The following is a 25,358-nucleotide window of genomic DNA, read 5'->3' on the forward strand; positions in this document are numbered from 1 at the left end:
TTTTGTACTTCGACCTGAAACGTCTTTGCACTGTATTCACGGAATTGCACTTCGCAAACTCCAGAACACAATATGATTTCTGCTGCGGAGTAGCCATTTTAAACATATGAAAGTTACCAAGAAAAACAGAATACAACTGACATCTAGCAGCTATTAATACAAACTAGACTGTGTATTCATTCCTCCAATAGCCGAGGTGAGGTGCAGCGAACGATAGTTTGGACAAAATAATACTTTGTAATACGTATATTCTTTTTGAAACACCCCGTATTACAACACCCCTGCATATCGCTGACATAGGGACCGTGTGAATAAGATCAGAATAATTACAGCATGCACCTCAGCATCCAATGTAAATGGGGGATTCAGCCTAAAAATCAGGTGCAGGTACCCATACAAATTAATGACAGAATTTCAGAGACTTTACAGGTCTCTTACAGATACGATTTTATACACTCTTGCTCATAAATTAAGGATAATTGCATAATGTGGTGCCACACAACATGGCACTACACACAACTGGCGCTAATAGCATAGGCACATAGGGAACACACACGAAACAGATCTGTAAGTCCACAGTATTGGTGATAAGCTGAGAAAACCGTACCGAAATACACGTGCTACAAAACACCACTGTTTCCCGGACATGTACCCCATCATCAATACGAGATACGATCACCGTGCACACGTACACAGGCCGCACAACGGGTTGGCATACTCCGGATCAGGTGGCCTAACAGCTGCTGAGGAATAACCTCCCATTCTCGCACCATTGCCTGTCGGAGCTCCCGAAGTGTCGTAGGGGTTCGAAGACTCGCAGCGATACGTCAACTGAGAGCATCCCACACTTGCTCGATGGGGTTTAGGTCTGGAGAACAGGCAGGCCACTCAATTCATCTGGTATCTTCTGTTTCACGGTACTCCTCCACGATGGCAGCTCGGTGGGGCCGTGCGTTTTCATCCGTCAAGAGGAAGGTGGGACTCACTGCACCCCTGAGAAGGCGGACATACTGGTGCAAAATGACGTCCCGATACACCTGACCTGTTACAGTTCCTCGGTCAAAAACATGCAGGGGTTATGTGCACCAGTCATAATCCCACCCAACACTATCAAACCACGACCTCGGTACAGGTCCCTTCCGAGGACATTAAGGGGTCAGTATATGGTTTCCAGTTCACATCAGATGAAAACCTGGCGAGAATCACTGTTCAGACTATACCTGGACTCATCTGTTAACATAACCTGGGACCACTGTTCCATTGACCGTGTACTGTGTTCTCGACACCAGGCTTTACGGGCTCTCCTGTGACCAGGGGTCAGTAGAATGCACCTTGCAGGTCTCTGGGCGAATAAACCACACCTGTTCAGTCGCCTGTAGACTGTGTGTCTGAAGACAACTGTTCCAGTGGCTGCGGTAAGGTCCCGAGCGAGGCTACCTGCAGTACTCCGTGGCCGTCTGCTGGCACTGATGGTGAGATATCGGTCTTCTTGTGGTGTGGACGCCCCGTACTGTAGCACATTTCCTGTGTGCTGGAATCGTTGCCATAATCTTGAGATCACACTTTTTGGCACACGGAGGGCCCGTGCTACAACCTGCCGAGTTTGACCGGCCTCCAGTCGCCCTAGTATTCTACCCTTCATAATGTCATCAATACGTGTTCTTTGAGCCATTTTCAACACACAGTCACCATTAGCACATCTGAAACCATCTGTACACTTACTCACTGCACTGTACTCTGACACGCACCGACACACCTCAGCGTATGTGGACTGCTGCCAGCACCAACGTGCGACGAGCGCAGGTCAAATGCACCGCACGGTCACACCCCGAGGTGATTTAAACCCGCAAACCACCCACCAGACCATTGTTTCGCCACATATCAGCGTTATCCTTAATTTATGAGCACGAGTGTATATATAGGCTGGAGCGGAGAGTGAAAATTTGTATCGAGGCCAGGAATCGAACCCGGGTCTCCTGCTAATTAGGAAGGTGCGTCAGCTACTGAGCCACCTCGGCACAGCAGTTCACACAACTGCAAGAAACATTTAATTTCATTTCATTTCTGTAAGTACCTACACCTGGGTTTCCGGTCGGATCTACCGTATACGTTCGATGTCGAGGTGCTATTCCGGGACGTGCAGAGCCGCGGCAACTCTGTTCGTGTGTAAGGAGGAATTTAAAGTAGCACGGGGGAGCAGCGAGAATTCGGATCGAGGGGTGAGGCACGTCGGGGTAATCGATGCACTTGCGTGGTCCACTGTGCTGAGGTGGTTTAGTGGCTAGCACACCCGCCTAGTCAGTAGGACACTCAGGTTTGATACCCAGCCTCAGTACAAATTTTCACTGGCCGCTTCAGTCTATACAGGGTGGTCCATTGATCGTGATCGGGCAAAATATCTCACAAAATAAGTGTCAAACAAAAAAACTACAAAGAACAAAACTTGTCTAGCTTGAAGGGGAAAACCAGATGGCACTATGGTTAGCCCGCTAGATGGCGCTGCCATAGGTCAAACGGATATCAACTGCGTGTTTTTTAAAATAGGAACCCCCATTTTTTATTACACATTTGTGCAGTACATACAGAAATATTAATGTTTCAGTTGGACCACTTTTTGCACTTTGATATAGATGGCGCTGTAATAGTCACAGACTTATGGCTCACAATGTTAGACGACCAGTTGGCAACAGGTACGCTTTTAAATTTAAATAAAGAACATAGGTACGTTTCATTTTATTTCAGTTGTTCCAATGTGTTACATGTACCTTTGTGTACATATTTCTGAGAATGCATGCTGTTACAGCATGATTATCTGTAAATACCACATTAAAGCAATAAATGCTCAAAATGAAGTCCATCAACCTCAATGCATTTGGCAATATGTGTAACGACATTCCTTTCAACAGCGAGTGGTTCGCCTTCCCTAATGTTCACACGTGCATGTTGTGAGGCGTTGTCGGTGGATCACGATGGCAAATATCCTTCAACTTTCCTCACAGAAAGAAATCCAGGGACGTCAGATCCGGTGAACGTGCGGGCCACTGTATGGTGCTTTGACGACCAATCAACTTGCCATGCAATATGCTATTCAATACTGCTTCAACCGCACACGACCTATGTGCCGGACATCCATCATGTTGGAAGTACATCGCCATTCTGTCATGCAGTGAAACATCTTTTAGTAACAGTGGTAGAACATTACATAGGAAATCAGCATACATTGCACCATTTAGATTGCCATCGATAAAATGGGGGGCAATTATCCTTCCTCCCATAATGCCGCACCATACATTAACCCACCAAGGTCACTGATGTTCCACTTGTCGCAGCCATCGTGTATTTTCCATTGCCCAATAGTGCATATTATGCCGGTTTATGTTACCGCTGTTGGTGAATGGGCTTTCGTCACTAAATAGAACGCGTGCAAAAAATCTGTCGTCATCCTGTAATTTCTCTTGTGCCCAGTGGCAGAACCGTACACCATGTTCAAAGTTGTTGCCGTGCAATTCCTGGTGCATAGGAATACGGTACGGGTGCAATCGATGTTGATGTAGTATTTTTAACACTGACGTTCTTGAGATTCCCGATTCTTGCGCAATTTATCTGTAACTGATGTGTGGATTAGCTGCGACAGCAGCTAAAAACCTTCATCATTTGTTGCAGGTCGTGGTTGGCATTTCACATGTGGCTGAACACTTCCAGTTTCCTTAAATAACGTAACTATCTGGCAAATGGTCCGAACGCTTGGATCATATCGTCCAGGATACCGAGCAGCATACACAGCACACGCCCGTCGGGCATTTCGATCAGAATAGTCATACATCGACACGATATCGACCTTTCTTGCAACTGGTAAATGATCCATTTCTACACGGGTAATGTATCACGAAGTAAATACCGTCCGCACTGGTGGAATGTTACGTGATACCACGTACTTACACGTTTGTGAGTATTACATCGCCATCTATCACAAAACGAAATAAAAAACTCATATTTCTTTACGTACTGCACAAATATGTAATAAAAGATGGGGGTTCCTATTTAAAAAAACGCAGTTGATATCCGTTTGACCTACAGCAGTGCCATCTAGAGGGCCCCTTCAAGCTAGACGAGTTTCAGTCTTCATAGTTTTTTCGTCTGACACTCATTTCGTGAGATATTTGGCCCGGTCACTATCGATGGCCCACCCCGTATGCATAAAATTCTGATAAAAAGCATGTTCCAAAGCATCTATCTTCCTCTTCAACAACAAATAAAGTAAACACATATCTGGGTGGGCTGAGTTCAGGTGTTCAAACTCTCACTGCCACGAAGCCCAAACAACGAAAGCACCACAGGAGGGGAGGGGAGGACGGACACGCAGGTCGCAAACTCCGAGGCACATTCCTCTCAATCTTCCACAAACAAATTGGCAATAACAGGGGCAATGAGCTTCCCATTGCAATTTCACTGTCTGCTCATACTACTGGTCACTGAATAAAAAGTAGGTGGAAAGCAACACATGTTGAAATAGGTTTGTTAATTCAGCATCAAACCTGATCCCAATCGACCGTAACAAATCGGACAGAGGAACACGAGTGAAGAGAGAGACCACACCACAACTTACGTCAGAGTTATTCGAACGCATCCCCTCTAATCGACGTAAGAAATCCACCGATATCTTAATGTGGTGCTCACACTGACCTACAAGTGCAAAACAGAGAAGCGAGGCATTTCGCTACACGTCGTGTCAGAGCGCCAATGTTACTCACAATCAGACAGAGAGGCACTCCTTTTCCTCGTGGACTTTAGGGAAGCCACACGACCTGGGGGAGGCCGTCACTCTTCCTCCGAACACTCGTCGTGGAGTCGGCACCGGTCCTGACGTATGCCGAATCGGACAGTAAACGTCACATTTTTTAAACGTAATCCTGTTTGTCTGAAACAATAGTAGTATTGTCCTTGTCTGCAGATAAAATTATATCTGGATCGACTCTGACTGCACGTAAAACAGGTCTCTCAGTTGCTGCGATATTACTGTCGGGTGGATGTGTCCCGTCGAACACACGACACGTCTCCATCCTAGCCTTCTCTGCAGGGTGGTGCGGGGGTGGCGTGGGCGTGTGTGTGGGGTAGGGTGGGGAGGAATTTAGGAAGTCTATTCAATTGCATACACATTTAGAATTACAAAGTATTGCCAGGTTTGCTAGTATTGTATATTAGTCATATTTCGCTATACCTTACTCTTATTTTTCTTAGAATTTTGAACATCTTACATCATTTTAATACATCAAACGCTTTTCCTAGGTCAACAAACCCTAGGAAAGCATCGTTTTTGTTTCTGAAATCCCTTTTCCATTATCAAGTGCAATGTCAGAACTGCTTTCTGGTGTCGTTATCTGTCCTAGCGCTTACTGATCGTCACGTAACAAATCCTCAATTTTATTTTCCACTCTCCCGTATATTATCCTCGACACCAGTTTGCAGGCTCAACTGATCGTGGCAAGGCAGCTGCGTACTGTCCGGGTCGACACGGCTCTCCCAGCTACCTCCGAGAAGTCGGGGCGGAGTTCTGCCAGATTTTCTGAGGGGTGTCCACAAGCAGTAATTTGTACACAGTGGCCATCAGACAGTGTTGATGAGCACGACAGCTACAAGACGTACCTTCAATGTTTGACATCTCACACTGGCAGTGGAACGTTCCTACGTCAATGTTACGCACGTCATCTCAGTGGGCAATTTCCCGTGCTGACAATGTTCACTGCCGTAAAGTGAAAATGTGTACACAGTCTAAACTTGAAACGTGTCTCAGGGCACGTCAACGAACCGAACTGTGTACAGAAGTCACACAGTCACGTTCACAACTAGACATACGGCGGTTCTGAGAGTGCACTGTCTACACTGGTGATTGTTGTTAACTACAAGGGTGAACCAATCGTGAAAATGCATCAAACAAACTGGATTTTTTAATAACTTATTTTAGTTTCAGAAAAAATCATAAATGCAAATTTATTTTTCTGTTCACAGTAAAACTCCATTTTTATGTTCCTACATTTTACATTTTCCCACTTTTTATGTTCATTTTTTTCAGTCCCAATTGAAGTCCTACTCTCTCAGTACAATGGCTTCTCATCATTAAAGATTCCACGTTATATTTCCTGCATTTCAATTTTTCTTTGACATAATCATGATCTTTAACATTGTTTTCCATACAGATTTCTGGAAAAGTACATCACATTCCTGCTCAAACTCAGCCTCGTAACAAAGCAGAAAACACACACAATACGAAAAATTATAGATCGTGTATATGTAGCATTAGCAGAGTACACAAGATTTTCATTGTCAGTCTGCTGGGACACGGCCACCTGTATTATAGGTTTGAGTGTTTGGAAGGGTGGGGAAGTATACCGAGTCACTGCCTCAATGATAATCTCGATCTGACAAATTTGACTGTAGTTGCAATCTTTCTCTTGCTCACAACATTGTATTATAACAGCTCTAATGTAATTTCACAGTCATTTACACAAATACACACTGCTTTTGAAGATGGCCATCTCTATCATGGGTTCTCCTGAACTGTTGTTACTACTGCATGAAAAATGCTAGTCCATATTAGGACCACAGTTGTAGGTTGGTACGACCTGATGTCAGATACAAACATTCCTCCTCAAGATGGTCCGTAACATGATGATAATTTCTGCCCTCTTTCTAAATGAGGACATCTCTGAAATGAGTAACCTCCTTGTAGACAACAGGCTGCAGATTTTGTGACTATTGTGTTACAAGTTTTATTTACTGTAATTTTATGATGATTATCAATAACATGTCTCATATTATAAAATTAATATTTCTTTAATGTGGTTTCACACAGAGTAGAGCTAATTACTGTTCGAAAGAAACAAACAATTAATTATTTCAGACTTTTTTAAATACATAATTTTTTTTAATTTCCTATTTTGAACAATACAAAGAAAATGACAGTAACAGATGTTCATTTTTTGCTTGTTGTGTTTCCTATGTTCTCTTCTGCATTTTACACTTTTTCAGTCAGTCTGCTGAAATGTGTAAAAAGGAGGGATCACTTTAACCTCTTGAATGGGAAAAACAGTTTTCCCAGTGAAGTGCAGTTTCTTGATCCCGTTTTCATAAGATAAATGTGGCTCTGACATTAGCCAATTGAGTACAAACACTTTGGCAGCAACACTCTCATCAAATCTGTGTTGTCCAATTGCTTCCTTTAGTGGTCCAAACAAATTAAAATCACAGAACAGTAAGTTCGGACTGTAGGGAGGATTTTCTAGTGTGACGCAAAAGATTCCAAATTTTCTGTCGAGTTCAGGCAGCTGAGTGGGGCCGAGGGTCGTCATGAAGCAAAATCACATCCTGGATTGGAAATGCACACGTTATCTGACAATACGCATGTTTCGTTTGGTCTGTAAGTTGGCATTGTAAGGAACATTCACAGTACAATGTTCACGGAGAAAATCAATGGGAAGAACTCCTTTAAATCCAAAAAAGACTACTGCAAGAACCTTCCCAGTGGAGAGTTTATCGCTTTGAACGGTGCAAAGACATAATTTTTGGTGATTCTGCTGTGGTGTTTTTTTTTTTTCTTCCATTTCTGGGGTGTAAGGATGCACCCACATTTCATCACAAGTCACAATCCTGTGCAAAAAAACATATCCCCTCTCACTTTGGTAGCATGTCAGTACCTGTTTGCACACCTCGAGATGAAGAAATTTGTGCTCTGAACTGAGAAGATGATGTACCCACACTGCAGACTTTTTCCGAAATCTGAGGATGTCCATAATTATCGCCAAAGCACCATTGTAGCTTACACCAACCTCAGCAGCAGGAGGGAGGGGGAGGGACGGAGGGCTGGGGGAGGAGGAGAGGGGGAGGAGGAGAGGGGGAGGAGGAGAGGGGGAGGGGGAGAGGGGGAGGGGGAGGGGGAGAGGGGGAGGGGGAGAGGGGGAGGGGGAGAGGGGGAGGGGGAGAGGGGGAGGGGGAGAGGGGGAGGGGGAGAGGGGGAGGGGGAGAGGGGGAGGGGGAGGGACGGAGGGCTGGGGGATGGCCAGAGGGGGGAAGGGACAGAGGGGGAGGGACAGAGGGGGGGAGGGTGAGCGACGGAGGGGGAGGGACGGAGGGGGAGGGACGGAGGGGGAGGGACGGAGGGGGAGGGACGGAGGGGGAGGGACGGAGGGGGAGGGACGGAGGGGGAGGGACGGAGGGGGAGGGACGGAGGGGGAGGGACGGAGGGGGAGGGACGGAGGGGGAGGGACGGAGGGGGAGGGACGGAGGGGGAGGGACGGAGGGGGAGGGACGGAGGGGGAGGGACGGAGGGGGAGGGACGGAGGGGGAGGGACGGAGGGGGAGGGACGGAGGGGGAGGGACGGAGGGGGAGGGACGGAGGGGGAGGGACGGAGGGGGAGGGACGGAGGGGGAGGGACGGAGGAGGAGATGGGGGAGGGGATGGCAAACTTTGCAGGTGAGGGCACTGATACACACAAGCAGTGGGCGGCTCACCTCCTCTCGACGACCCTCCAGAGCTGGCGCCAGAACTCGAGGTTCTTCTCGTATGGCGTCAGCACCAGCCCCTCCGCCTCCTGCAGCGTCGCCAGCCGCCGCCGCCACTCCAGGAACGCCTCGCGCTCCCTCGCCTGCAGCTCCTCCGCCGTCGTCGTCTCGTCCCACGGCGGCCTGCGTAGTCACACAGATTGTCACGTTTCTGCTGTGGCCTTCTCCACCAGACATCACAGCGCCCACAGTATCGGCAACTGAACTGACAGCCTGCAGCCGCAGGTTGCTTGCTTCGCAAGCACACCGAAGCACTACAAAACCGACAGGCAATATTGATGAACAGCCACAACAACAACAACAACAACAACAACAACAACAACAACACTACAGCAAAGACACCACCAGCGGCCACTACTAGCCCACAACATAAGGAAGAGGTCACTGCAGATCTCGGAACTATTTTCAAAGGTCAAACCACGTGATGGAAAATAGTTCCGAGGTACTCATCCGCCGAAGCGCTGCAAAGGCCGCACGTCGGCAGTTCGTCGACAGCCAGCAGACGTGGATAGCCGCCGCCCCGGCAGTCCGGCTCGGATCTTCTCGCCGATCTCCGGATTAGGCTCGGTATATCGGAGATGTCTCTGGCGGAGACTAGTAAGAAATTATTTCAGTCGTTTTCTATATTATTCTCGTACGTAGTTGTGATTCGAAGACAGATCACTGTTTTGTGTCAGTGTTATACTTTGAGAATTTGTTTTGGTTAATCGAACAGTCCAATAAATTGTTTTCGTACTTTGATCGTCAGTTTCTTCTGCTTACGCAGACATATCAGTTTCGAATGGTGGAAAAACATGGACGGAATAAATGGCAACCACAGTACTGTGCCACCCACACAATCTACACGATATCTCCCCGTGTCACTATTCGGACCCCCCTTTCGACCTGTCGCCACGTCACTCGTATCCCCGCAGTAGACCCAGGTACAAGATCTTCCTGCGTGTCCTTCCACTGTCATCTACTACACTCCCGTCAAAGGCCTTTCCCACACTATCAGACACAGGGTCACTCGTGAAAGTAGTCGCGTGATCTGCCATCGTACCTGCAACCACTGTGCCACATTCTAAGTGTGCACGAGACCTGAAGAGCCGTCCGTCTGCACGGGCAGCCACCACCGCACCGGCCGCGAGACGGCCGGACCGGTGCGTCACTGAGCGTGTCGTGCGACACGGTGAGGTCGATTCTGACGACCGTTTCACAGCCTGTGCTTCTACGGACACCCAGCTTTTTGTAATTGTGCAATCGAGTACTCTTCCTGCAGCATACACTTCATTCCCGCACCTCCCTGTCTCGACCTACGGTAGCCCTGTCGTCCAACTGCTTATTTCCTTCCTGCTCCCACTCTAGTATTACATGTCCCTTCTGTCCCACAGGCACACTTTCATAGTCCTTTCCCCTTCACTACTTCCCCATATTCCCTTTCCCCTTCCTCCCGCCCACCATCCACACCAAGTATTTGCACACTCCCACAAGTAACTTTATCCTCTTCTCCCATCTCTACCCTTCTGTCTCTCCTCTTACCTCTTCTGCACACCTAATACCCACTGGAGCAAAAGTCTCTGCTCACCTCAGAAACAGTGATTGGCATTAACACCCAGAGGTAGGTGTGTGTGTGTTTAATTTTGTCTACATCTGATGAAGGACTGGTCTGACATCTAATAATATCTGGCAGTCAGTCTGACCCTCAATGCCTCTTTATGTGGTAAATTACTACATTTGACATTCTCATGTGGCAGGTCACACACACTCTTTTTAGACTGTTCAGAAAATTACTCTTATTGCTTCTTTCAGAACCCACAAACGTGTGTCCACGCGTCGCCTTCCTATTCGAAGCACCTGCTGCCTCTCCCCACTTCTCCTCTCATATCTCGCCTCTGTTTTTCCCTCCACTGACTCGACACAACCTCTCACCCCAGTCCACGTGCCAAACTGCAGTCGCAGTATTCTGTGCCCGCCCAGCACAGTGTAGTACGTCCCTTCAAAAGCTATCAAAGTTTTCACTTTACGATTTGTGTACCTCAATTGATAAAATCTGAACTCTTACAGGTCTGTCTGTCTCTTTTTTCCCCAGGAACGGGCACAAGTATCACATTGAAATTTATGTCACATACTAAGGTTTACCGAAATTATAATGAAATCTAGACCTTTAGCTGCTTACAGGTGTCGATAAATACCAACGAGGACAGTCGAATGATGTGCACCCTGACCGGGACTCGAACCCGGGACCTCCCGCTTACGTGGCAGATGCTCTATCTGACTGAGCCACTGAGGACACAGTGGATTTTCATTGTCAGTCTGCTGGGACACGGCCACCTGTATTAGGGACTTATCTCTGGCACTCTCCCTGTGAGACTCACATTCCCAACTTCCTGTCCGCACACTACATTTGCAGTGCCCCTGCCCACTACACTCATTACTTGCGGCAACAAGCTACCGATTCCTCAAAAAGTTCGGGCAATGTGAGTGCATCCGCACTGAAGGAGGTCACTGGCCAGTAAGCCTTATCTATACCAATGCCTGTAAGCAATAAAGGTCTGGATTCCATTGTAATTTCTTTCTTCAAAAGCTGCAAGATCACGAATAGTATCTGTTCTTTCGGACAAGTCCGAAAGAACAGACACCATCTTCACAGTACTAGTCATTAAAATTGCTACACCAAGAACAAATGCAGATGATAAATGGGTATTCATTACACAAATATATTATACTAAAACTGACATGTGATTACATTTTCACGCAATTTGGGTGCATAGATCCTAAAAAATCAGTACCCAGAACAACCACCTCTGACCATAAAACGGCCTTAATACGCCTGGGCATCGAGTCAAAAAGAGCTTGGATGGTGTATACAGGTACAGCTGCCCATGCAGTTTCAACACGATACCACAGTTCATCGAGAGTAGTGACTGGCATATTGTGACAAACCAGTTGCTCGGCCACCATTGACCAGACATTTTCATTTCGTGAGAGATCTGGAGAATGTGCTGGCCAGGGCAGCAGTCGAACATTTTCTGTATCCGGAAAGGCCCGTACAGGACTTGCAACATGCGGTCGTGCATTATCCTGCTGAGATGTAGGATTTTGCAGGGATCGAATGATGGGTAGAGCCAGGGATCGTAACACATCTGAAATGTAACGTCCATTGTTCAAAGTGTCAAAGTGCCGTCAATGTGAACAAGAGGTGACTGAGACGTGTAACCAATGGCACCCCATACCATCACGCTGGGTGATACGCCAGTATGGCGATGACGAATACACCCTTCCAATGTGCGTTCACCGCGATGTCGCCAAACACGACCATCGTGAAGCTGTAAACAGAACCTGGATTCATCCGAAAAAATGACATTTCGCCATTAGTGCACCCAGGTTCAGCGTCGAGTACACCATCGCAGGCGCCCCTATCTGTGATGCAGCGTCAAGGGTAACCGCAGCCACGGTCTCCGAGGTGATAGTACGTGCTGCTGCAAACGTTGTTGACTGTTCGTGCAGATGGTTGTTGTCTTGCAAACGTCCCCATCTGTTGACTCAGGGATCAAGACGTGGCTGCACAATCCGTTAGAGCTGCGCAGATAAGATGCCTGTCATCTCGACTGCTAATGATACGAGGCCGTCGGGATCCAGCAAGGCGTTCCGTATTACCCTCCTGAATCCACCGATTCCATATTCTGCAAACAGTCATCGGATTCGACCAACGCGAGCAGCTATGTCGCGATACGATAAACCGCAATCGTGATAGGCTACAATCCGACCTTTATCAAAGTCGGAACGTGATGGTACGCATTTCTCCTCCTTACACGAGGCATCACAACAGCGTTTCACCCGGCAACGCCAGTCAACTGCTGTTTGTGTACGAGAAATCAGTCGGAAACTTTCCTCACCTCAGCATGTCGTAGGTGTTGCCATCGGCGCCAACCTCGTGTGAATGCTCTGAAAAGCTAATCATTTGCAAATCACAGCATCTTCTTCCTGTCGGTTAAATTTGACGTCTGTAGCACGTCATCTTCGTGGTGTAGCAATTTTAATGGCCAGTAGTGTAAAGCTTACCAGCTAACGATCTTCTTCGGTGCGGATGCACTCACATTGGCCGAACTCTTACAGGAATCGGTAGATTGACTGCCGTGAGTAATGAGTATAGTGGGCAGGGGCACTGCAAATGTAGTGTGAGGACAGTAAGCTGGAAGTGTGGGTCTCACAGGGAGCGTGTCAGAGGTAAGTCCCTGCAGCCGCACTATCCACTGTGTCCTCGGTGGCTCAGTCAGATAGAGCGTCTGCCGTGTAAGCGGGAGGTCCCGGGTTCGAGTCCCGGTCAGGGCACACATTTTTGATATCTGTACAGATACCAGTTTCATTATGGTCTACAATCCATTGGCAGCGTCAAAAATTTACGCTTCTAAGTTAATGCGATCAAAAGATATGGCCATTTGTGTCACACATTTTGGTACTCCCAAACTCACTCACCAAAACCCATAGAGAACCTGTGTATACAAGATGAATCACCTAAAAGCTGTACTGCAAACAGAGCAGAGATTTAAAGTTCTACTGGTGTCCAGTTCTCGCAGAATGGGTCGGTAGTCAGGGGCTCGTGTTGTTAGCCAGTCAAAAGATTGTAAAAATACTTAGAAAGCGTATTTTTTGTGCAAAGATACATTTCTTAAACAGAACAATGCCCTACTGATATGAACATACAAAGTAGGGTAAATTAGAATGTCAGTGGTGTTTGTTGCACGATTCTAGAGAAACTCGTTTAAAGATATCTTTTATATCTTCAAATTTAACACATATTTCGGACAACACAACAACACATATAAGTCACTTAGTAAGTTGACCTGTGTACAAGTCAGCATTCAATTAAACACTGAGTCTCAGTCTAGCGGCCGCTGCTCAGCTGGTCGCTTAGGTGGCGCAGCTGCTGCCTGGCTGGCAGACAGTGCCGCACGTAGAGGACATGCGTAATTGCGCGGCGGACTTTGAATAATCGGCGAGTCACAACAATATCGTACTTTGAAATGTTCCCACAATGACACTTTTACAATACCCATAGCAGCACTCACTAAAGAACAACACAAGTGCTTACAATAGTTATGTAGATTCTGGCCAGTAGCAAAACAATTGACCGTCATAGGTTGTGTTCAACTAAATGCTTCCGGTCTACTGTGGAATGACCGTTGCACACATGGTAGCATTTCAGCAGTGATGTCCAAGCAGGATGAGGTAATATGGCATTGCGTATTATTGGGATTAGTTGGTATTGTGAAGGTATGAGATTTTCAAGACATTTTGTAGCCAAAGTTTGGAAACAAATAATTTTGTCGAGTGGAAGCGAAATCTTGTGTTAATTTTGAATTTAAATGAACAAGCTTTATTACTAGAATCCAGAATTATCATTCAGAATATAAAACATTAATTATTATGTTGTTGTTGTTGTTGTTGTTGTTGTTGTTGTTGTTGTTGTTGTCTTCAGTCCAGAGACTGGTTTGATGCAGCTCTCCATGCTACTCTATCCTGTGCAAGCTTCTTCATCTCCCAATACTACTGAATCTGCTTACTGTATTCATCTCTTGGTCTCCCTCTACGATTTTTACCCTCCACGCTGCCCTCCAATACTAAACTGGTGATCCCTTGATGTCTCAGAACATGTCCTACCAACCGATCCCTTCTTCTAGTCAAGTTGTGCCACAAACTCCTCTGCTCCCCAATTCTATTCAATACCTCCTCATTAGTTATGTGATCTACCCATCAAATCTTCAGCATTCTTCTGTAGCATCACATTTTGAAAGCTTCTATTATCTTCTTGTCCAAACTATTATTATGTAAGAAGATTTATTAGGGGATGAGTCCTGTTTTGTGTATTTTATTATTTGTAGTAATTATCCTGCCTGCTCTCTGTGCCACGTCAAGACTGTTGAAGACGTCCTTTGAGTCTTAACGGGCAAAGTACTCAAAGGCAGCAAAAAGTCTTCTACACCAGCCTCGTTGTCAGAATACAATTGAGCAGAAGTTTATATCAATAATGTATACACGAGAATAAGTCAATTATTATTCGCAATTTAGTTATATTTTTGTTTATTTTGGTAGTACTGTCATTTTACGTTGATGACTCATGCTTTGTTTATTTGTTCTTATATCTTTGCAATTTTTCAAGCTGCTAGGTTAGTTTCGTTATCCCTGCTAGGTTAGTTTCGTTATCGCTGCCACGCTGTTAATCGTAGCTGCTCTGCTGTCTATTTGCACCAAAGAAGAGCAACGTTCAGTGATCCATTTTTTGTGGTCGGAAGGCATATCAGGGGTCGAAATTCACTGAAGACTTTCGGTACAGTACGGGAACAGTGTTTTGCCACAAAAATTCTAAAATGGTCATACAAGTGTCACGCACGATGAAGGAGCCGGACGACCATTTACCGCCACAAATGAAGAAACCATTGACCATTCATGTAAAATGATTCTCTTAGACAGACAATTAAATATTGACAAAGTGACACATCGTCTGCAAATTAGTCACGGTTCTGCCTACAAAATCATACACAAGAGACTTGTGTTTCATAAAGTTTGTGCAAGAAGGGTCCCATAACAACTCACACAGTTGCCTAAACAACACGCTCGGATATCTGCAAAAAACATTTGGATCGCTATGATAACGAAGGGGACACTGTCTTAGACAGGATCATTATTGGTGACTAAACATGGATCCATCATTGTGAGCTGGAGTGTAAACAGCAGAGTACGGAATGGAAACATCCAAATTCGCCACGCAAGGAAAAGTTCAGGACCCAACCGTCTAAAAACTGATGCTTACATTTTTCTTGGGATGCACAAGGTCCAATACTTTAACATTATGGAGAAAGGGGCACAACAATAAACAGTGTGCACGGCAGTGAGATGCTTACTGTCAGGCTACAGCCTGCAATTCGAAGCAAACAATGAGGATTGCTGTCAAAAGGTGTCGTGTTGTCGCACGACAATGCCTGTCTGCATACCGCTGCCCACACAGGTGAAACGCTCCAGAAACTCAAATTTGAAGTACTGGATCATCCTCCATACAGCCCTGTACATGCCGCTTATGACTGTCACTTGTTTGGTCCACTCAAACAGGCATTAAGTGGCCGTCAATTTGCCTCGGATGTAGCAGTGAAAGAAGCAGTGCATTCCTGGCTCGCAGCTCCACCGAGAACCTTCTTTTATGAGGGCATCGGGAAGCTTGTACGACAATGGACCAAGTGCGTTGAAACGCAAGGAGACTATGTCAAAAAATGATGTTCTTGTAAGTTTCCTATTTGATTACAATAAAATTTTATAACTACTTTGTGGATAATATTTGACTTACCCTCGTATGTATGTATTGAAAAAAATGTTCGTTATTCATTACCCGAAAGGTCTCCTGTAACAAGATACTTATCATCTAATATGTATTGTATTTAAAGGTGCACTAAAAGACTTAAAGGATCGAAGTTACCGAGTCGTGGGTTTTTAGTGAAAACTAAGTTACTCTGCAGTTAAGAAGAATATTTAGGTAGTCGGGGGTTCGCAGACTATTCCAAGCTGAAGTTCACAGTGTGTTAACTTAAGATATAAATGAACCCTCACAGTATGTCCTCGCAGACAGTATCTCGAGCTTTCCTCACAGTAAAAGGTCTACAGGCATCGAGTACGGGAAATGGGCCGCCCGAGGTACAGGTCGAGTGTGTCCGATCCGACGATTTGAAAACAATTCGTGAAGACGTGCTTTAGTACTTCGTGCATTACGGGCTGGACAGTCATCACATTGATACCACAGGATCCTCCTATTCTGCAGAGAAATGTCTTCTAGCACCTGTGGAAGATGACCTGTTAGGAGGCTGTGATACAGGCATTCAGTGTTGCATCTGTGAAAAACAGGAATGTGACTGGACGGTTCACTATCCCACACCACACGTTTATACTCAGCAGATGCTGACATTTCATCTGGCAAAGCACATGGGGATTTTCAACAGACCAATATTGCACGTTTCAGCAGTTTACCTGCCCACAATTAGTAACTGTGGCTTCACCACTAAACAACATACACGATACACCTGACGTATTCCGTCTTAATGCCCACGTACAGAAGTTAACACAATTCTCATAATCGTTTCCGTGCAGCTCTCAACGGAGAGAGATGTGATAGAGAGGGAATCTGTGTCGGCGGAGAATGTGTAGGTCACTTGCCTGACTCGTGCCACTTTCTCGTGCAATTGCATACGAGCTACTGTGTGTGTCGACTGCAACAGCACCGACAACATTAATTTTCCCCTCTTCTGTCATCACTTGTTTCCTTCTGTTATACTGGCCAGATGATACACTACCATTTTCACGTATCTGGTTGAAAAAGTTGATAAGTAACTGCCAAGACAATTGATGTCTACTGGGACGTCTCGCTGCATACACCGTACAACAATTGACAGCATTCTTCCTACATTCTCCACACATCACGAGCATGTCTACCTTTTCCGCACCGGTAAATCGTATTGTCCATTCACGACCGACAGCTCGGACTGTCACACGCTAACTGACTAGTGAGTTGCAATGCTCTCAAGGAACACACAACCACACTGTAAGCAGATGTAACAATATTGAACCTAGCAACTATGGAAACATTCCAAAATTCCTTAGTTTGTTAATGTCAATATACATTGTTCCACTTTAAAATGTATATTTGCACAAAAAATCTACTTCTTAAATATTATTGCAAATTGTTTATTGGCTAACAATACAAGCCCCTGCAACCAATCCACTCCACGAAAACCACACACCAATTGCACTTTCCATTTCTGTAATACAGTATTTGCGATGACAGTTTTAGCTGATTCACCCTGTATATATGTCAGGCCTGGTGGTACACTGGTAAAGCACACACCTGCAAACCTAGAGATCAGGGATCAAATCCCAGTCAGACAACGGAGTTCTCAGTCTTTGCTTTAAGGTGACTACTTTGAAGGTCAGTAAAGCTTTGAAACACATATCTATTTTGCACGAGCTGTAAATAAATATTTGCCACTATTAAAGTTCCAACCCCCATACATAAAAAACAATAAATAGTGTGTGTGTATATATATATATATATATATATCTGTGTGTGTGTGTGTGTGTGTGTGTGTGTGTGTGTGTGTTTGTGTTTTACTTTAGTTCATCAAAGGAAATCCGAAAGCTAGTATTTTTCTTTCTTTTGTGTGTGCCTGACAACAGCTCAATGCTTCTGCTTTTCACTGAGTAGTATGCTTTGATCTAAAAGTATTTACATTCTACAAGAACTTCCGTAAGACATTTATAACCTAGACCTCAGGTATTTTACTGATCAGTATGTCACCACAACACAGATTCTGCTTTTGGAAAGAAATCAGCAATTATATGTCAACACAGGCAGTGCAAAACTGCTGGATATGAAAGGGGGCCCAAAAATAACTGCAATTTCTTTCTAGAAAGCATATACCTTATTGTTTTCAAATACAACCTTAATCTCCTTCAAAGTACTCTCCATTAGCATTAATACACATGTCCAAACGTTCATTCCAGTGTTCAAAGCACCTTTTAAATTCGTCCTCTTTGATACCTGCTACTGCTTTCGTGACATTGCGTTTTACGTCTTCCACATCCGCAAGATGCTTCCCTCTCAAGTCTCTTTTCATCCTCGGAAATAGGAAGAAGTCCGAGGGTGCTAAATCTGGCGAATAGGGCATGTGGGTCAAGGTAGTTGTCTTTGTCGAGGTCAAAAACTGGCGAGCGCTGAGAGCCATGTGCGCAGGAGCGTTGTCGTGATGCAGGAACCACATGCCAGAATCCCACAAAGCCGGACATTTTCGCGACAAACTTCTGCGAAGCCATTTCGTAACCTCCACATAGAATTGTTGGTTTATTGTCTATTATTCAGGGACAAATATAGTGTGTGCAATCGCTCAATGTCAAAAAAACAGATCAACATTTCACTTGTCGAGCTTTTTTTGGTCGAGGTGAGCCAGGTGACTTCCATTGTGATGACTGTTGTTTACTTTCTGGATCATACCTATACCACCATGACTCATCACCTGTAATGATTTTGTTCGAAAAATGTGGATCACCTTCGAACGCATCCTTAATTTCGAGACAGGCTCGAACGCTACGATCCCTACGATCTCCAGTAAGAAGCTTCGACGCGAATTTTGCTGCCACTCTTCGCATCCCCAAATCGATGGTCGAGATGCACCGAATTGAGCTCCGGGACAACCCAGACAAGTTCTCGAGTCGGTCGATTGCCTTACGTCTATCTTGACTGACGAGATCACGGGTTTTGTCGACGTCGTCTTCGCTTCGGGCAGCTGAAGGTCGACCGGAACGGGTCCGATCTTCGACTACCATTTCTCCCTTTTTAAACCATTCTTACACTCGCATTTTGCTAAGAGCACAGTCTCTGTAGGCTGTCCGAACCGTCGCAACAGTTTCTGCCGCATTATTGCCGAGCAAGAAACAAAACTTCACGGCCGCATGTCGTTTGTAAGAACTAGCCATTTCCTCGTGTCACGTCTGCACTGTACGTACACTCAAGAACTGCCAAAGAAACCACACTTCTCACTGTCGGGTGATGCCGCACAGCAGAATGACTCAGCAGAGCTCCTATTACAACCCTCTGGTGGCGCAATCTGCTACTACAAGTACACGATGTGCAGCATTACGATTCCGGTTACTTCTGGGTCCCCCCTCTTATACCGATAAGCAGTTGGCTGATTGGGGGTTAAGAGACTAAACAGCCGGGTCATCAATCCCTCAATCCAGGGATAGTTGATCTGGAATCAGTGACATCCACCAAAAATGTGGCCCGATGATGTAAGTATGTAGGACCAGTGAAACTGATGCCAGAGCTGAGAAATAAATTACAAAGACGTACAGTACACGGGCGAGGCCTGTACGTAGCTCAGAGCAGACGAGGGATCACCCCGGGCTCACCCGCGGCAAGAGAAACGTCATCCCGCATCTCACCCCGTGGAGAGAAAAGACAGTTAAAGAGCAAAGAATGCTTTCTAGTTGGGAGTAAAATTGAGAACACTAAAAATGTAATGGACATCAGTTGAACCATCAATAATAACAACAAGATGAGAGAAATAGATAACGCAGCAGGTGGGGATCCCCAAGGATCTGCACACGACGGAAGTCGTCCCACCCCTGTTCCAGTGCAGTCGAGGCATTGACGGGTGCACACTAGTCGACAGAGCACTACCTTACAACAGGAAATAATGTGCGGCACGAAAGGAGGCAAACCGCATCTAGAAAATTAATTCAGAGTAAATCGAGAGAAAAAAGTCTCTGTAGCTCCATCTTTGTACAGATGGTTGTGGGACCTCAGATGTTAAACCGAAACACTTTCGGGCATCCAAAATTGCAGTTGTTGTCATATTTGAGCAACCAGGCTCAGCACTACATTACGCCATCTTCAGGGCCGCCGAGAGATGCGAAGGAAGAATAACACACCTAGGCTAGTCAAAAAAGGGGCCAGCATTCGGCGACATATTCGTAAATTTTTGACTCGGCGAGCCCTCCGTTCGTTTCGGTAGGAAAGAGTGCGGCGGTCGAGGAGGCGGGGTCAGGAAATTCGGTACGCTGTCGGGGCTGCCCTGTGCTGTGTCGTCTGAGCAACATGAAGTCAGGAAAATAGAAACACAGGCACAAGCGTGCGAGCAGCTGCCAACGTCACCAGAGACTCGCCACTTGTGCGAGCACAGGCAGTGCCGAGGATGGAGATGTCGAGTTTGCCTCTGCCAATTGCCGGCCGAGTACAACCCGCCAACGACTGGACGACAACGGACAGAAGCCTACAAAGTAGATAGAAGAGCCGCTCTCACCCACTCGGTTACAGATCATTGTCCAAGGCCGACATACAGTGTGTTACAAAAAGGTACGGCCAAACTTTCAGGAAACATTCCTCACGCGCAAATAAAGAAAAGATGTTATGTGGACACGTGTCCGGAAACACTTAATTTCCATGTTAGAGCTAATTTTAGTTTCGTCAGTATGTACTGTACTTCATCGATTCACCGCCAGTTGGCCCAATTGAAGGAAGGTGATGTTGACTTCGGTGCTTGTGTTGACAGGCGACTCATTGCTCTACAGTACTAGCAACAAGCACATCAGTATGTAGCATAAACAGGTTAGTGTTCATCACGAACGTCGTTTTGCAGTCGGTGCAATGTTTACAAATGCGCAGTTGGCAGATGCCTGTTTGATGTATGGATTACCATGGGGTAATAGCCGTGGCCCGGGGCATTTGTATCGAGACAGATTTCCAGAACGAAGGTGTCCCGACAGGAAGATGTTCGAAGCAACTGATCGGCGTCTTAGGGAGCACGGAACATTCCAGCCTACGACTCGCGACTGGGGAAGACCTAGAACGATGAGGACACCTGCAATGGACGATGCAATTCTTTGTGCAGTTGACGATAACCCTAATGTCTGCGTCAGAGAAGTTGCTGCTGTACAAGGTAACGTTGACCACGTAACTGTATGGAGAGTGCTACGGGAGAACCAGTTGTTTCCGTACCATGTACAGCGTGTGCAGGCACTGCCAGCAGCTGATTGGCCTCCACAGGTACACTTCTGCGAATGGTTCATCCGACAATGTGTCAATCCTCATTTCAGTGCAAATGTTCTCTTTACGGATGAGGCTTCATTCCAACGTGATCAAATTGTAAATTTTCACAATCGACATGTATGGGCTGATGAGAATCCGCACGCAATTGTGCAATCACGTCATCAACACAGATTTTCTGTCAACGTTTGGGCAGGCATTGTTGGTGATGTCTCGATTGGGCCCCACGTTTTTCCACCTACGCTCAATGGAGCACGTTATCACAATTTCATACGGGATACTCTACCTGTGCTGTTAGAACATGTGCCTTTACAAGTACGACATAACATGTGGTTCGTGCACGATGGAGCTCCTGCACATTTCAGTCGAAGTGTTCGTACGCTTCTCGACAACAGATTCAGTGACCGACGGATTGGTAGAGGCGGACCAATTCCGTGGCCTCCACGCTCTCCTGACCTCAACCCTCTTGACTTTCATTTACGGGGGCATTTGAAAGCTCTCGTCTTTGCAACCATGGTACCAAATGTAGAGACTCTTCGTGCTCGTATTGTGGACAGCTGTGATACAATACGCCATTCTCCAGGGCTGCAACAGCACATCAGGGATTCCGTGCGACGGAGGGTGGATGCACGTATCCTCACTAACGGAGGACATTTTGAACATTTCCTGTAACAAAGTGTTTGGAGTCACGCTGGTATGTTCTGTTGCTGTGTGTTTCCATTCCATGATTAATGTGACTTGAAGAGAAGTAATAAAATGAGCTCTAACATGGAAAGTAAGCATTTCCGGACACATGTCCACATAACATATTTTCTTTCTTTGTGTGTGAGAAATGTTTCCTAAAAGTTTGGCCATACCTTTTTGTAACACCCTGTATAAAGGGAACGTCGCTACTGAACTCTTAGAAGTGAACAGACAGTTGTTGTAAACTGAATTTGCTATGTACTTCGATGTCTACCTACTATTATTTGCACTTAGCCATTGAGGGTATTTTTTGTGTTATATTATATGCAGTGCCGCAGGCTTCAACTGGTCAGAAGGATAAGAAAATCTGTTTAACTCACTTGTGTGACTGTTACTAATTTGTTGGAGTGTTGTAGAATCTTAATTCTCCTATCCTGTTACCTGACCCTGGGGCGTAACTGTGTAATAGTGGCAGGGAGCAATTGTCTTAGCAGTGTACTGCACCAGAAGCTGTTTCATGAACTCACAAACTCTGCCTGCACAGCAATAGGTACGAGACTTTTACAAAACTGGAGACAAGGGTATACAAAACCACAACCCCTTAGTTACCAACCTTGAGAAAAGGTATATGAAGACGGTATCTTTTCTTTCGGACATATCCAAAAGAACAGATACCATTGTTGATCTTGCAGCTCTCGAAGAATGAAATTACAATGAAATCGAGACCTTTAGCTGCTTACAGGCGTCGGTAAATGTCAACAGGGACATCTGAAAATGTGTGCTCCGACAGGGACTCTAACCCGGGATCTCCCGCTTACACGGCAGACGCTCTATCCGCCTGAGCCACCGAGGACACAGAGGATAGTGCGACTGCAGGGACTTACCCCTGACACGCTCCCTGTGAGACCCACATTCCCAACTTACTGTCCACACACTACATTTGCAGTGCCCCTGCCCACTATACTCATTACTCACGGCAGTCAATCTAGCGATTCCCGTAAAACTTCGGGCAGTGTGAGTGCATCCACACTGAAGGAGATCATTAGCCAGTTAACCTTATCTACATGAAGACAATACCTGTTCTTTTGGTGTCATTTTCACTGTTTAAGTTTGCATTTTTTTGTGTCAGGCTTCTCTTTATGAAAACTTAGTTACCAAAGGAACAAAAAACATCTGAAATTTCTTGTGGTATTGACAAAGTACTAAAAAATTTCCCTAGCATCTAACACTGTAATAAAAAGGGTTTTTGAATTTTAAAAAGATGAATAAACCCATCCAACACAGATATCATCATCATAAAATTACTGAACATTTCATCAGTTTTTATTAATTTACCCCAGGCAGAATTTAAAAAAATTGAGGTGGCCATTATTATAATAGTGCCAGTGTGGCACGTACAGATTAATTGACGAACTGTGCATCTAGTGACGTCACCTTTTTAGAAAAACCTATCTTCATGGAACAACTGCAACAGCTTACAAATGGTTCAAATGGCTCTGAGCACTATGGGACTTAACTTCTGAGGTCATCAGTCCCCTAGCACTTGGAACTACTTAAACCTAACCAACCTAAGGACATCACACACACCCATGCCCGAGGCAGGGTTCCAACCTGCGACCGTAGCGGTCGCGCGGTTCCAGACTGTAGCGCCTAGAACCGCTCAGCCACCCCGGCCGGCAACAGCTTTCAAATGAATACCTTTAATGTTGTGGTGTCGGTTGGTTCAAAAGCAGTTTTATTACTCTTTTTTAGCCTGAAAAACACAAAACAAAACATTTTCATCAGCACTCGGCATAACCTATCTCAGTAACCCACGGAAATGAAACGATTCGTAGACGGGCTTCGTAAATGAAAACATTACAATCTACACAACATTTTAATAGCATATGATTATCAAAATGTAAATGGAAAATTTTCCCATTTTTTTTACACTTCAAATTGTAAAATGTGTATTTCCTTTTAGCAACTTCCCACAAGCCTACCTAAGGTGATAGATCTGTAACACTTACGAACAGTCCATAATAGTTGGAAGCCGTGCAAACCCAGCCGCCCCACCCCAAAGGTAGGTTAAAACATTATATCTGATAATAAAAACCACTTTCACAGACTAGTGCAACCTCCTACAAATCGTCTGCCAATATTAGAGGCAAAGAATTTGAAAGACCGAGTTCAGCACGGGGAGCCAGAAGGAGGGAGCATTCTGCCAGAATACCAGCTAATTTCTGTAAGGCTCCCCAACCACAAAATAAAACTACAGGGTAGCACAGTAGGAATGGTGCAGAGGGAGCATACGGCGGTGGACATCTTCCGAGAGGAACGGAAGGAAGAGCAGAGCACAGCAGTTTATTAGAGGGCTTAGCCCATCACATGTCATTCTATCTCCCGAGTGGGCACAGGTCTTATTTACACTCGCAAATCCAGAACTGGGTTTATCAAAGCGAACGATGATGCGAGTAATCACTCCCCTAGTCAAACAATCGGCCAGTTCACTCCCTGGGACACCCGTATGACTTGGGATCCTGACAAAGACAACTGAGCAGGCAGCAGGGCTAAGGGTAGTAAGAAGGTCACAAATAGCAGGGACAAACAGGGTGACACGAGCTACACTGACCGATGAGTCACTAAATATTAAAATGCGGTCAACGGAGGCTCGTTTAACAAAACAGAGGGCTCTGCTCAGGGCTATCAGCTCTACTGTAAAAACACTATACGTTCCCAGCAATGTACGGTGTCCCCGACTCGTGACCGACAGGACATGTAAAAGCACATCCCATCTTACCCGCAGTTTCACAGCTGTCTGCATAAAAGATAGTAGCAGCCTGAAACCCTGAGATATCAAAAGATCATAGGGGCAACTGATACTTTAGGACCACAAAATAGATCGATCCACGAACCGATGGGGAGAGTATGAGAAAACTCGGGGAGCACATCCCGAAGAGGACAGTACGCCAATAAAACATACTCCTGTAAAACATAAAAGCAGAAAATGAAGAAAGGGGCATCCACACAATGCGAGTAATTCATATTTTTTTGTCACGAAAACAGATTCCTATTTCAGATGAAACCGTCGATATACAGGGTGGCGCACGAAATGTGTTACCATTTTGTTTTTTTAATATAAACTTTATTGTCAATACAATCTGAAAGGAACATATACTACAATGAAGAGCCATCCGTGGAGATTTGTTCTAACTCAGCACATGCTCAATATGTCCACCATTTCGTGTCCTAACTTCCTTCAAACGAACACTGAAGTTAAGAATAAGTCTTCTGAGCTCCATTAAATCACGTGGACGTTTAGGGAAAATTTTTTCATTTAGGTACCCCCAAAGAAAAAAGTCACACGGATTGAGGTCTGGACTATTGGGGGACAATTTTGTCCATCATTGAAGCGATCTGGAAACCTGAGTGAAATGATCTGCATGTCGAAATGCTCGTGTAAAAACTCCGACACAGTGTTTGCAGTATGTGGCCTTGCTCCATCTTGCATGAACCACTGCGTATTGAAGGGCAAGGCAGTAGCAAGAACCTGTGGAATGAAGCTATTGCAAAG

General features: G+C 45.5%; 1 protein-coding gene and 1 non-coding gene across 2 annotated transcripts in view; one reads left to right on the forward strand and one right to left on the reverse strand.

Annotated features, from left to right (window-relative positions):
- LOC126108558 (large subunit GTPase 1 homolog) overlaps positions 1-25,358 on the reverse strand; it is a 200,194-nt gene that overhangs the window by 158,121 nt on the left and 16,715 nt on the right. The window contains exon 4 of the mRNA XM_049913845.1: positions 8,506-8,679. Within this exon, the coding sequence (XP_049769802.1) occupies positions 8,506-8,679 (174 nt within the window). The remainder of the gene's footprint in view (positions 1-8,505; positions 8,680-25,358) is intronic.
- On the forward strand, positions 12,796-12,870 carry Trnat-ugu (transfer RNA threonine (anticodon UGU)). Its single transcript has one exon. It is a non-coding gene; the product is annotated as a tRNA-Thr (tRNA).

The sequence above is a fragment of the Schistocerca cancellata genome, chromosome 11 (assembly GCF_023864275.1).
Source record: "Schistocerca cancellata isolate TAMUIC-IGC-003103 chromosome 11, iqSchCanc2.1, whole genome shotgun sequence".
NCBI classification, from domain to species: Eukaryota; Metazoa; Arthropoda; class Insecta; order Orthoptera; family Acrididae; genus Schistocerca; species Schistocerca cancellata.